Source organism: Convolutriloba macropyga, chromosome 13, assembly GCF_964194025.1.
Source record: "Convolutriloba macropyga chromosome 13, txConMacr16.3, whole genome shotgun sequence".
Classification (NCBI taxonomy): domain Eukaryota; kingdom Metazoa; phylum Xenacoelomorpha; order Acoela; family Convolutidae; genus Convolutriloba; species Convolutriloba macropyga.
In genome coordinates this window covers 21004805-21020220 of record NC_134480.1, presented here as the reverse complement: position 1 = coordinate 21020220, position 15416 = coordinate 21004805, and the positions used below count along the sequence as shown (strand labels likewise).

Here is a 15416-nt window from a genome sequence, read left to right as displayed (position 1 = left end):
AGAACTCATTCATCTTACCTCTCCTTGATGGTTGTCAAACAAGAAAACTCTCTATTGTTTTTTTCTGCAGTTTTACTTCATAGCAAAAACTGAGGCATTGAGATGTATGGAAAAAATTGAGTTTTGCAAAACTGTTTACCTAGCGCGTTTCGATTGCGCATTTCATTGGCAAATTTACATATGGTCATGAATTTGTGTATATCACAAAGAAAAAGACTGGTTTTTTTCACATGATTTTTATTGAACATGTATTTTCATTTGAATTTTTACTTCACGTGTTTTTTTTCGAATTTTTTTTTCATTTTAAATATGCGCTGCCAGGAAGCAAAATTTTGAGATGACAATTTTTTTAACATTGAATAAAAAAGAATTTAACCTGCAGTTTTTTCATCAAAGTTAATCTCTGTTTTTATAAAGGTGACAATATTTAAAGGTGACCTTAGAAAATTGATTATTTCTCTAATCGATCGATTGTGAAAGATGCACAACAGTAAACGAAGATCACTAAAACAAGATCCTAAAACGTTATCAGTGAGACAAATCAAAGGAGCCACTTTTCCTAGAGTGGGCTTTTCCAGCAGATAACTAAAAACTAAGAAGAGTGGTTTCATTATTATTTTTCAAGAAATTCAAAAAATTCTCCCAGTAATGGTTCAGAAATTTTTTTATGTATTATGGAGTTAAGATTGAGGATTATGTCTCCAATTTCAACAATTTTCAAGAGTTTTGCTGATAAAAAAGAACTACTCTTGTAATGGAGTCATCATCTTATTAGTTTTAGTACCCAAGTCAAGGTCCCAGACCCCAGCTAGCTCTCATCAGACTATCCTCGAACTTCTAACTCTGCTCAGATCGTTTCAGACCGAAATCACCTCTTGTCAGAAATTGGCGCAACAGTGTTTATGTGCGACTTCTTTGCAACTGTAGCCAAGCCAATCCAGGCCCAACAAGCCTCTGATCAGACCTCAGTGCGGCCAAATTTTTGTGAAACTTTTGTGCCATCAAAAACTTGTACGCGGCTTTAGGGCAACCAATATTTTAATGCCACCTTCGTGCGGTCAAAAATTATGCGATTCAAATATTCACATTGTGTACGCTCAATTCAACCAATTAGGAAGGTATCAAAGACATGTACTAGAAAAAATATAAAGTCGGTTTTTCAGCTTGACTTGAGATACTTTCGACATAATATCAGCTAATTTATGTCAAAAACCGATTTTTTCGTACATTTGGAGCGCCATAAACCGACACTTTGTACGTTTAAAATTGATGAAAACCGACGCTTCGTAGGTTTAAAACCAACAAAAGCCGACGCTTCTTGAGTTTTGAAACCGGCGAAAACCGACGCTTCTTACGTTTTGAGACCGACGAAAACCGACGCTTCTTACATTTTGAAACCGACAAAAACCGAAGCTTCTTTCGTTTGAAACCGACAAAAACCAACGCTTTTTACGTTAAAATACCGAAGAAAACCAATCAAATCGAGGAAACAAACATAAAGGCTTTCACCGGTTTTGGCGAAGTAAAAACGACGCAAAGTGACGAGTTCTTATGCTTGAAACCGACGAAATTATTAACACGGGGATAACCACAATTTTTTCTATCCATACAACAGTTTGTTTAGCCAGGGGTGATATACGCGCTTGCAGGAATAGTGGCAGTTTTACCACCAACCCATATTCAAACGCGCTGTATTTTAAGGCAAAATTCGCACATGAAAACATTCACTAAAACTTCCACTAGATGCGAAAACTCAAAACGAGACTTGATTTGGTTGAACCTAATTAATTCTGGAGTTTTGATTTTTAGCATCAAAGGGGAGATATAATTAAAATTGAAGCAGAGATAGCCAATACAACTTTTTTTTACCAAATAGTTACATACAAAAATTAGAGTTTTATTATTAACAATTTTCTAAATTGCGATTTCTTTAAAGTTTAGATAGAAGGTTTAGATAGCGCCTAAGAAAACTTTTGCGTAAATAGGTCATTTCAAATATAGATAAAACAACGATGGCTGGACAGTAGTTGAATGAAACTGAATAAAAAATACTCACCGGTTGCCAAAAAAGGTAATCAAGGTTTGTTTGAAGTTCAATATATTGCTTTGGTTATTAAAAAATAAATTAATAAATAGGACCTATGAATCATCGAAGTAAGAAAAAAAATTCGTTACAGAAAACTCAATCATCTTAACTCTCCTTTTTTGATGTCATACAGGAAAACTCTTTATTGATTTTTCCTGCAGTTTTACTTCACAGCAATAACTGAGGCGTTGAGATGTATAGAAAAAGACTGACTTTTGCAAAATTGTTTACCTAGCGCGTTTCGATTGCGCGTTTCATTGGCAAATTTACATATGGTCATCATTTTGTATTTATCACATAGAAAATGACTATTTCACATGTATTTCATTTCACATATATTTACATCTGAAATTTTACTTCATATGTTTATTTTTCAAATTTTTTCGTCATTTTAAATATGCGCTGCCAGGAAGCAAAATTTTGAGATGACAATTTTTTTTCAACTTTGAATCAATATGAATTTAATCTGCAGTTTTCTTCATCAAAGTTAAGCTTTGTTTTTATTAAGATGACTATATTTAAAAGTGACTTTAGAAAATGGATTTTTTTCTAATCGATCGATTGTTAAAGATGCACAACAGAGAACGAAGATCACTAAAACAAGATCCTAAAACGTTATCAGCGAGACAAAACAAAGAAGCCACTGTTCCTAGAGTGGGCTTTTCCAGCAGATAACTAAAAAACTTAGAAGAATGGTTTCATTATTATTTTTCTAGAAATTCAAGGAATTCTCTCAGTAATAGTTCAGAAAATTTTTTATGAATTATGGAGTTAAGATTGAGACCTCTGTCTCCAATATCAACAATTTTCAAAAATTTTACTGATAAACAAGCTTTATTTTTGATCAGAATCAGAAAACTTTGAATCAAAACACTTAAATTTTTTAAAAATGTAAAACTTTGTAACTGTTCTTGTGACACTATTGTCTGCAATGTGATAAAATTTAAGGCCAAATTTTACTTTTAAGGCAGTACAAAATCTGTTGGATACGTTCTTCCAGTAAAAATTGCGGATTTTTTAATTTCAAAAGAAATGGAATATTGATCCCTTTTATGAAAAGTAAAGAGGTCATTTCAAATATAGATAAAACAACGTTGGCTGGACAGTAGTTGAATGAAACTGAATAATAAATACTCACCGGTTACCAAAAAATGTAATCAAGGTTTGTTTGAAATTCAATATATTGCTTTGGTTATTAAAAGATAAATTAATAACTACAACCTGTGAATCATCGAAGCAAGAAAAAAAAATTCGTTACAGAAAACTCAATCATCTTAACTCTCCTTTTTTGATGTCATACAGGAAAACTCTTTATTGATTTTTCCTGCAGTTTTACTTCACAGCAATAACTGAGGCATTGAGATGTATAAAAAAAGACTGACTTTTGCAAAATTGTTTACCTAGCGCGCTTCGATTGCGCATTTCATTGGCAAATTTACATATGGTCATCATTTTGTATTTATCACATAGGAAATGACTATTTCACATGTATTTCATTTCACATGTATTTACATCTGAAATTTTACTTCACATGTATATTTTTTCGAATTTTTTCGTCATTTTAAATATGCGCCGCCAGGAAGCAAAATTTTGAGATGACAATTTTTTTTCAACTTTGAATCAATAAGAATTTAATCTGCAGTTTTCTTCATCAAAGTTAAGCTTTGTTTTTATTAAGATGACTATATTTAAAAAAGACTTTAGAAAATGGATTTTTTTCTAATCGATCGATTGTGAAAGATGCACAACAGAGAACGAAGATCACTAAAACAAGATCCTAAAACGTTAGCAGTGAGACAAAACAAAGAAGCCACTGTTCCTAGAGTGGGTTTTTCCAGCAGATAACTAAAAAACTTAGAAGAATGGTTTCATTATTATTTTTCTAGAAATTCAAGAAATTCTCTCAGTAATAGTTCAGAAAATTTTTTATGAATTATGGAGTTAAGATTAAGACCTCTGTCTCCAATATCAACAATTTTCAAGAATTTTACTGATAAACAAGCTTTATTTTTGATCAGAATCAGAAAACTTTGAATCAAAATACTTAAATTTTTTAAAAATGTAAAACTTTGTAACTGTTCTTGTGACAATATTGTCTGCAATGTGATAAAAGTTAAGGCCAACTTTTTTGCTTTTAAGGCATTACAAAATCTTTTGGATATGTTCTTCCAGTAAAAACTGAAGAGACAACTTTTATGCATAAGCAAAGCTATGGCGTTCTTCGTTACCTTCTAATGCAATTACCCGATTGAAGGTGAAAACGAAGATTTTTAAAATATATTACCATTTCTGCTATTATCAGCAGAGCACGTCTGCTTATATCCTTAGTCCAGAAGACTGAAAACAAACAACTTTGTAATGACCAGTCCGATGCGTATGGTTTCACTCCGAAGGAATCTTAATTATGTTTGCTTGCGTTGATATACTCAGTTCTATTAGTACGTTTCATCAGTTAGTTCGTTGCTTAGCATGCAACAAAGTTTCGGCATATTAGGTATAAAAAAATTAAAGAATTCTGTGGATTTTTAAATTTCAAAAGAAATGGAATATTGATCCCTTTTATGAAACGTTGTGTCAGTTTTCATTGATGCTATCACCAAAATTTTTTTCATTTTAGAGTTGAACGAGACTATAGAAAGGTTTTTCCAATGGGCAGTTTTAAGTTACTGATTGTTTTTCTGAGCGCTTTGACCACATTTGTGGATTAGAATGGATTTTTTTAATTGAAAGCTTTTAGATATAGCAGTCATAGAAAATCAGTTTATCGCTTCAAACGTACGGAAATCTGACAACAAATTAAAAAAGAAAATACAAAATATAATTTCTCCACAGATCTCTTTATATAATCAGACCAGGGATGCCTTGAAATGTGAGTTCACATATAACATCTTGACGTCGCTCGGCCACAATTTTGACTTAATTGCATTCCAAATAAGGGGGAGAGAAAACTTACAAAAAATTCACATTCTTTTAGAAAAAATTGGGTGAGTGAATAAAAAGTTCAAGTTAAACTCAAAACATGAAGCAAATTAGGCAACGACGCATTTGATTATGGATAAGATCTGCCACTAATAAGAATACGAGAAAAAAGAATCAAATTCAAATAACAACAAACATTAATCGCGAACGTCCACCTTATTGTTAAAAAAAAGCTTAATAACAAAGGCAAAATGGAATAACAAAAATTATATAAACAACAATTTAGCTTGTTTTTCGACAAAAAATGTTCGACCTGCACATTATGAGACTAGACTGGGTATCAAGCATACAAAAAAAACCTAAAGACAAAGTCAAAAAATATTTTTATGATTTTTGTAAAAAAAAATCAAATAGCTAACAACTGAAATCAATAAAACTTTTCTTTTCAGGGTCAAAGGACGCCGGTGAAACCTTTCGTTGCTAAAAATGGTCTTACGACTAGCAGAGAAAAATTCCAGACAAATATTCTATTCATAATTGCTAAAAAACAGTGTCGAAGACATCCAGGTTCAAAATCGTAAGCTTTTAAATTCCATAAAAGTAATTTTTTAATATAAAATTTTATGTGTTTAATAGCATCTGCATTAAAGTCCAATCCTGCCTGCCTTTGGTGTTCTAATGTGACAATACACCAGAACCTGAACTCAAATTCGAGCAAATATTCAAAAACTGCGATTGTTTCTGAAATCTTTTAACATAGAAGTCAAGAAACAATTCGTTTGAACATTAACCCGCTTTGTACATTATTTTTCATCTCAAGGAAGCAAATACAATCATTGATTATTGAGACTAGCCTACTAATTGACTCATTAAATAGATTCAATTATCTCTCCGTAGGAAGCCATCAAGACGTGTCATTATTGGAAATATGTTGTACTACAACTAAAAGTAAGAGCAATTAGGCGAAAAATGATTTCAATTATTTCTTAACTGGACTGTTATAAAAAAATTGAATTGTTAAAATCAAAATCTATGAAATAGATATAAAGATACAGTGCTTTTGTTCAAGTGCATTATTGTAATGCGCGACCTCTCATTAAGCTGATTTTATGACACGACATGAAAAAACATCAGAATTGCCAAAAGTCTAATCAATAAAAAAAATTTCAAAACTCGTAGTATCGAATCCAGAAAACTATCCCTGAGAACTCAAATTGGAAGTGAAAATCAGTTTCTAATTCACTAGAAAAAGAATACAACTTTTATGCTGAGATTAATCTACGGGTTGACAGAAATAAGATAAAAAGCGTCAAAGCACAAAAATTAAGTAGTTTTTTTACAATAGATGTTTTTAAATGTCATAATAACAATAAGTGTCCAATTTAAAAAATAATATTATACACTGAAATTTAACATAGATGGCCAATTGGAACCGCCGATAGTTATTATAAGTCATCCGACAACAAAATAACAACCAATACAGAACTCAAAAAATCACAATCAACTTTAGGCAAAAAATGTGTTGAAGATATAAAAGATGGAGATGAGTTTTTAACTGAAGTCATAGTATATGGTTATTGGGCCTCAGTTGCCAAAACTTTTGCGTCGACTTGATTGGACACCATTTTGGTCTGTAGTTAACAAATAATTTTTTTTTCAAAAAAAAAAAACGTTAAAAACAATCCGAAAAACTTTTCAGTTTGTGAAAATCCACAATTAGATGACAATTGTCCCTGAAACGCTGCTTATCCCTAATAAACAGTGAATTGTTCTACATGATAACAAAATGTGCAATTCGACAGAAAAAATCATTATTTTGGTAAAATAATTTCAGTTTTTGCTAATGTAACGAGACATTTATCCAAAACTCTTTGGAAAAAAAAACTTTTCTAATGTTAACTACAGACCAAAATTGTTATCAACCAAATGACAACATGTTTTTGCTAATATAACTCGACAATTATTCGTAACTCAAAGTTTAGTTCTAGAACACCCACCTATTACGCCGAAAAAAAAACTAGCCCTCTTCGAAGCTTGAAGGACATTGTCACCAATTTTCAAACTTGTATTCCCGTAAGCTTTCAGCAAAGTGGGCTAGGGCAGCATAATGATTCCATTTTTGATGAAAAAGGCTAAATTTTGAAAAATTGACAAAAATATAGCCGAAATCTCGAATTATTATTTCTTTAAAGCAAAATTGATAAAAATTTCAAAAAAATAACATAAATGTTAACAAAACAATGAAAATCAAGCAAATGATTTTCAAAATTTTAAACCTAGATGATTCCTCGGAGAAAAAAAAGTTATAAAACATCTTTTTAATTTTATGTTTACGTTTTGGCGGACATTTCATAACTCTCTACGATGATTATATCAATCGGCCAAATTTGCCAAAACCCAATTGAGAATCCTCTCCCACCAATCTGGGCTGGATCAATAAATTAATCATTTTCCTCATTTGTAAACCAAAGATACCGATAATTTTCGATGTTTATGTTACACAACAATTTCTGATGAAAGGGTGCAGCAATCTTATAATAACTGAGATAGAACTAGTTTATTATTAGCTTGTAATTGAATGATTTCTCAAAGATCTGATAACAGCCAAATGGTATTAGGGGCAAATGTGTGAATGAATCAATGAAAAATATAAAAATGTGAGAATATTATCTATCAATTCAATTCTGAATTAAGTCAGATGATGTGGGCGAATTGTTTTATGAGGGCTTTATTACAAGTTATTTGTTTGAGGTGTAACGATATTACAAATCTTTGGATCGCTAGGGTTGAGATTCTCTTCTTTAGGGTTGAGATATTGATAATGTCAAGCGCTGCATGACTGAGTAACATGCAAATCTGACAAGATCAGGAGGCACATCTTATAACAATCTTTCAATACAATATATTATTGGGTAGGTTCAATTAAGATCTTCAGGACTTGCTTTTATTTGCTTATTTAACGGTAACTGTTAGAATCTTGCAAGTTTCTTGATTGCCATTACATAACTTGGAAGTTCTTTAGAAGTTTTGTCATAATCTGACAAGATTAAAGCCGCGAAAGACTCCTAAAAAGTCTTAATCACAAATATTATCAGATGAAAAATCTTAATGATACAAATATTATAAGATGCAAGATCTTAATATTACAAATATTATAAGATGAAAGATCATAATATTACAATTATTATAAAGATCTTAAGAGACTAGAGCGTATCTTTTATGTATTTTTATGAGATCATATAAGATTATTGCATTAACTTTTAAGACTACCAGAGAGTCTTTTATGATTGTATAAGCCTGGGGTGGTTGAATCAAACTGGGGTAGATTTTCACAGGTACTCAACTGGCTTGCCATAAGCCCGCACTTCGCACATAGTCAGATAGCCCTCCTGCTGTTCGAATACAATGTATTCTCCTGGTGATGAACAAAGGGTTGTGACCCATTGACCTGGTGAAGATATGAAGATATTCTGACAGTTACTGAAGCAGTAGTACCCAATACAGATGTATACTTCGATCACTTGGCCACTCACTGAAACACCAGAGCTTGTGCCTTTCTCTAAAGCAAATTCGCAAATTCAGTACTGACGCAGAGGCTGCAGAGTAATGATTCAAGTATTATTTTGCTCTGAATTGTCTTCTGAATCAGAGCTAATTCAGAAATTCATTTTGAGCTTTCCTCGAATTCAAAGGAATTCAGAGAATATTGATTCCGAACATTGCTCTAATTTAGAGAATTTCAGAATCATAACTGTAGAGAGGCTCCCGGGTCGAATGTCCTCCCTAAAATCCTCCCATTTTGTTGTAAGAGGGGGGGGGGGCGGTAGTTTTTCTATGGGGGGTAAATTGATGTAATAGTTGGGCTGAAATGGGAGGTTTTTTGAGGAATTACCACCCTGATTAAATTTTCCATGTAATAGTGGGCTGCAATGGGCTGTAATGGGAGGACTTTTGAGGATTTACCCCCCCCCCCCCCCACTAAAATTGCATTGTAAGAGTGGGCTTCAATGGGCTGCAATGGGAGGACTTTCGAGGAATTACCCCCCCCCCCCACCCCTGACTAAAATTGCCATGCAAGAGTAGGCTGCAATCGGCTGCAATGAGAGGACTTTTCAGGAATCCCCCCTGACTGAAATTGCCTTGTAAGAGTGGGCTGCAATGGGCTGCAGGAATTAACCCCCCACTAAGGATTAACTTTTGAGGAATTAACCCCTCACTAAATTGCATTGTAAAAGATGGCTGAAATGGGCTGCAATGGGAGGACTTTTGAAGATTCACCCTCACTGACTAAATTTTCCAGTTAAGAGTGGGCTTCAATGAGCTGCAATGGGAGGACTTTTGTGGAATTACCTCCCCTGACTGAAATTGCCATGTAAGAGTGGGCTGTAATGGGCAGCAATGGGGAGACTTTTGAGGAAATACCCCATGATTAAAACTGCCATGTAAAAGCGGGCTGCACTGGGCTGCATTGGGAGAACTTTTGAGGAACAAACCCCTGTTGAGCTGCCAAGGGAGGTAAAATGATGTAACAATGAGGGGGTAGTTTGTTCAGAGGGGGTAAAATGATGTAAGAGTTGAGCTGCCAAAGGGGATAAAACGGTGTAAGAGTGAGGGGGTAATTTGTTCAGAGAGGGTAAAATGAAGTAAGACTTGGGCAGCCAAGGGGGTGAAGTGTTCTATGAGTGGGGGGATAATTTGTTCAGAGGGGGTAAAAAGATGTAAGAGTTGAGCTGCCAAAGCGAATAAAATGGTCTAAGACTGAGGGGGTAATTCATTCAGAGGGGGGTAAAATGAATCAAAAAATGAGCTGCCAAGGGGGCAAAATGCTATGAGTGAGAGGGTTTTTGTTCAGAGGGGTTAAATTGAGGTAAGGGCAGGGCTGCCAAGAAGGTAAAATGATGTAAAGATTGGGGGGATAGTTTGATCAGAGGGGATAATATGAATTAAAAGTTGAGCTGGCAAGGGGGTAAAATGGTGTAAGAGTGAGGGGGTTGTTCAGAGGGGGTAAAATGAAGTAAGAGTTGATCTGCCAAAGGGGGTAAAATGATAATAAGAGTGTGGGGGTAATTTCGTCAGAGGGGGAAAAATGATGTAAGGGTTGGAATGGCAAGGGGGTTAAAATGGTATAAGAATGAGGGGGTACTTGTTCAGAGGGGTTAAAATGAGGTAGAAGCTGGGCTGCCAAGGGGGGTAAAGTTGTGTAAGATTGAGTGGGGTAACTTTTTCAGAGGGTGTAAAATGATTTAAGAGTTTGAATGCCAAAAGGGTAAAATGGTGTAAGAATGAGGGACTGTTTGTTCAGAGGGTAAAATCAGGTAATATTGAAGCTGTCATGGTGGCAAAGTAGTCTATGTGTTGGGGTTATTTTTTCAGAGGGGGTAAAATGAGTTAAGAGCTTGGCTGCTTAGGGGGGTAAAATGATGCAAGAATTTGGGGATAATTTGTTCTCAGGGGTTAAAATGATTTAAGAGTCAGGGGTAAATTTTTGAGAGGGGGCAATTCTAACAACTTTTATTCATATATAAATATATATAGACCGTCAAGAGTTGGAGAGGTTTTGATGGTCTCGAGGTTAAGGAGAACCAGCTAAGGGTACAGATGTTGTGGGTTCAAGACTGACAGTCTTTAAATATGGAGGCTAAAACAATATATGATTGGGGGAACAAAATGATGTAAGAGTTGAGCTACAAGGGGTGTAAAATGGTGTAAGAGTGAGGGGTTAATTTGTTCAGAGGGTGGTAACACGATGTAAGAGTGCGGCTGCAATGAGAGGATTTTTTTAGGAAAATTCAGCTCAAAATTATTACCTCTTTTTGAACTGCATTAGGCTTCCAACAGGGGTATAATGGTGTAATAGTGAGGGTTAAAATACAAGTTAACCACCACTCCTAAATTTTTTTGGTATGTCAAGGGGTCAAAATGAGGGGGTAAGAGTTTGGGGTTAATGGAGAAATTATTCCCGAACTCTTGCATAATTTTACTCCCCTTGACAGACCAAAAAGATGTAAGAGTGGTAGGTTAAATTGTTTTTACCCCCTCACTCTTACACCATTTGAACCCCGTTGGAAGCCTAATGCAGCCCAAAAAGACGTAAGAGTTTCGAACTGGATTTTTCTATAAAATCCTCCCACTGCAGCCCCACTCTTACATCATTTTGGGCAGAAAAATTTGACCCGGGCTGTTCAGAATTTGTTCTAATTCAGTACATAAAACAAATAACTTTCTGAAAAATATTTAAATCAGTACTCATACTCTCTGAACGTTAGGTAAAGGAATTCAGTTGAATATCAGACAAAAATAAAATTTAGCCCTAATTTAGACAGAGAATTCTCAATGATTTCAGTCAAGGGTCAATAACAGATAGCAATTTTAAGGTTCAGCGTTTTACATGGACGCAAAAAAAAATTCAGAGTTCCGGCAAAAATTTCTTTTTAAGCTGTTTGGGTCATAAAATTGGCTTTTCATAAGCCGAGCATCAATTTATTATGAAATTGTTCTGAAATTTTTAAAATTCATTACGTCGAAGGAAGCGAGAGTTTTTGCCCGAATAAATTTATGACTTACAGGGAAACGTCTGGTAAAATCTGAGGTTATGAAATTATTCGATTTGACCGGCAGCTACCTCAAATCTTTGAGCAATATTATTATACAAAAGAGTATTATATCAAAAATGTGGCACTGAACAAGAAGATCTCACAAGCTCACAGTTAAGATGCCGGTAGCTGTTTAAGTGTCTCTGGGGATCACAGTTGTTTGATTCTGGCACAAAACTTTTTTGCTGATGATCGATATGTATCCGGTCTGTGAAGTCAAAAATAGACATAACAAGAACAACTGGATTAAAAATTTTCCTGTACAGCATTACTGTCGGATTTCAGTGCAGGTTGAGGTTTTTGGAAACTTTTGGTTTGATCACTTTCACGGATTTGGGTCTCAGAGCATTTCAGCGCTGAACCAGCACATTTCAAGTGTAAAACTAAATTCAGTTCTGAAACATTGCATCTCCAGAATATTTTAAGCTTCTTTATGTGCAGTTCTTCATTATGATTATATCGAGATCATGGAGTTAGCCCAGGCTAAACTTATCCTGTACAGTCTGAAAATTACTCATACCCCAAAATTAGGTCTGAGCAGAGTAATGCCATACTTTTGTAGCTTATAGCTGGTAATTACTATAGTAGTATACACACTATTAATATATAAGCTAGTATGTAGGCAATTACCACAAATCCCATTTAGCTTAGTGGTTACGACTTGCTACGCAAATTAAATGTTAAAAGTACCCAAGCAGAATTTCGAATCGCCTATAAATCAAATCTTGTCGGCGGGAGTTAAGCTGAGCATATTATTTTCCATACAGTAAATATTACTCAAAAATCAAGACTGGCCCGTGTAAATTAGGACCTGAACAGAGAACTGGTCATCCTAAAAAACAGAATGTCTCTACTCTGATTCAGCGCTGATTTACTCTGGCACCAACCTCCGGGTTGCGACATTTGTTTGGCAGTCGAAAACAGATCTTTCTTTAAAAAAATGAAAAATGTTAATTTTCTGAGAAACACAAGAGAGGTGAATTGTAAAGTATGGAGGAATTGCGAGGTAAATAAAGATTTTGTACTCACAATATTAAACACTGCAAATTTTGGTCGAAAAATTTTATTTAGTTAATATTTTTAACGAGATCTCTGTTTCTCAACTCTGTTTTACTCGATACTTTCATAGTGTACATTATGAAACCCAAGCATTGTTTATGTGATGTTTTTCAAGTCACCAACCTTCTGTCTGAAAAACCATTTTTTTTGCTTCTTTCAGATTAAATTTTTTGCCAAAAATTTTTTGGATGACTTTCTAGCAACCACGTCTATTCAAATACCTTTTCTTTTTTTGTAAAAATTGATTTTGTTTTTAATTCCATTTTATGAAACATGTATATGATGAACTTTTTCCAGGATACAAATTGACCCCCCCTTTTGTGAGAAACCAAATGACCACAAAAAATAAACAAACAACAAAATTGGTTAACATTGCGAAACAACTTTTCACTTCGTGCAAATCTGATCCAGTTATTCGAAAGGCACGATCAAAATGGCAATCAGAAATTTTGAGAGATCGTTGTTTGCCATTTCTATTGTGCATTTCGAATAACTGGATCAGATTTGCAAGAAGAGAAAAGTTGTTTCCTAATGTCAACCAATTTTGTTGTTTGTTTATTCTTTGTTGTCATATGGTTCCTCAAAAATGGGTGAGATTAATTTGTATCCAGGAAAAATTTCATCATATGCATGTTTCATTTAAAACGGAATTGAAAACAAAATCAATTTTTACAAAAAAGAAAAGGGTTTGTGTATCCAAACTCAACTTGTTACTCAACTTATTAAATCTTCAAAAACTGTTTGGAGATAAGACTTATCACAATCACTGATCCGAAATGCATTTCTTAAAATTATGCTTTGAATGTATTTTGTCTATATTTCCATCTTAATAAAATTTGGTCTATATTTTTATCTTTATAATAACATTTTGATTTAAGGGAAGACTGTTCAGGACGTACATGAAGTATGAAAATGTTGTTATTATAATTTAGGAAGAAAAGGAAAATCCTTCATATTGTACAAACAAAAAATTAACAAACATTTTTTGAAATCTCGTAGTAACAGTAGTAACAAGCCAAAAAAGAAATAGGTGAAATTAAAACCTGAATAAAGATGAATTTATAGCTTACTTAAAATGGGTTGTGACCTGTCTTTATAGAGACTAAGGTACAAATCGAAAAAAAAAAATCAAAATGGCAAAGCTCAAATATCCAAATATGTTTTTGAAACTAAATGATTTCAAAAGTCATTAAGGACGTCAAAAAATCAAAAGAGACGAATTAAGTTGCAACACCTCAGAAAACTAATTGGGCTGGTTATTAAAGAGTCCGAGTCACAGGACTACAAAATAGCAACAAACACGAAACAAAACTTCAAAAAAATTTTTACGACACCACAGTTTTCAAGGCACTATATTTATAGGATGTTATCTGCAAGAACTGTATATCATCACTTGTTTCTCATCTGGACATCAACGAGTCTTCCTAATAAAGAGACAGCTGAGAACTCAAAACAAGAAACAAAAAAATTCGACAGTATAGAAAACTCAATAATGTGTTATGAAAATAATTGATCGAAATCATCAGCCAAATTATATTACTAGCAGTGAAAACAGGTTATGGATCAACAAAACATTTGGATCTCCCTATTAGTGAGATTGTGTTTCATGGTGACGAAAATGAGAGCAAGAAGGAAAAAAATGAAAAAATCTTTCTTTTAAAAATCTAATTTGAAAAAATTTATAAACAAAAACTATAAATTGAAACCTCTAAATAGGTTCATTTACACGTCCTGGGGAAGCAACTGAGACATATTTTTATCAGTTATATGTTGTACAACAACAAAAAAACGAAACATAGGCAAAACAAAGATGAAATCCACTAAATTTTTGCTAGACGCTTTTTAACGGTGTACTTTGTCCCAACAATGCTGTCTTTCACCACAGTGTTCAAAGCACTGTAATTATCAGATGCTATCTGCAACAGCTGTAAATCTTCACTTCCTTTTCATTTGAACATCAACAGCTCTTCCTCATACACTCACAAGAAATAGGTTTCCGCTTGTTTTTACTGAGTTTCCTCCAGAATTTGAGAGAAATAAGATAAAATTGGCAAAATTCAAAAATTCACCGACATTTTTTTGTAACAAATAAATTCATAGTCATAAGAGACACTAGAAAACAAATGAAACCATTGTCTAGATTATACCTCCTAAAGAGCACACTGGATCGTTGGTTGGACTGACTAAGTCATTGGATAACAAAAGTTTTACAAATTAAAGCAGAACTTTATTAGCGAGATCTTATTGAGTCATAAAGTTTTACGAAAACAATTATTCAGAGCCATTAAACCATGAGCTCAACTCTGAAATCATAATATATGTTTGTTTGAACTGAATTTTGCAAAATAGAATCCGTCAGTAATTGAGCCGTTATTTGAAATTTTTGTCTCTAATCTATATAAAATCTATTAATGCGGAATTTTTTTCGAAATTCTGCTCCCCATTAAAATCTATTTTTTTATTGTAAGAATTCATGGTGAGATGAAAATCAGCCCTGATAATGCTGCGCGTCTAAGAAAACAGTCAACTGTTCAAATGGTTTTAAAATAGTTGAGTTTTTTTTAAAAAAAATTTCAGTAAAATTATCAAAAAAAGAGTCAGGCATTTTGTTTAATTATCGAGTTTCAATTTGTGAAGAACTGGCAAAATTATAATGCATGAATACTCTTCCAGCCAAGGGGAGTACAACTAGCTCTCACGTTGCGCGCGGTTTTAATGTGTAAATTTAAAGAAAGTTGGCTAAAAAGCATCTTTGGTCC

The 15416-nt window shown here is 33.7% G+C and overlaps 1 protein-coding gene across 1 annotated transcript in view; it reads right to left on the bottom strand.

The window, feature by feature from the left end:
• Positions 1-8280: 8280 nt before the first annotated feature.
• LOC142351655 (uncharacterized) overlaps positions 8281-15416 on the bottom strand; it is a 117121-nt gene continuing 109985 nt past the window's right edge. Inside the window, exon 12 of the mRNA XM_075403796.1 lies at positions 8281-8537. Coding sequence (XP_075259911.1) covers positions 8335-8537 — 203 coding nt within the window. The 3' untranslated portion in view covers positions 8281-8334. The remainder of the gene's footprint in view (positions 8538-15416) is intronic.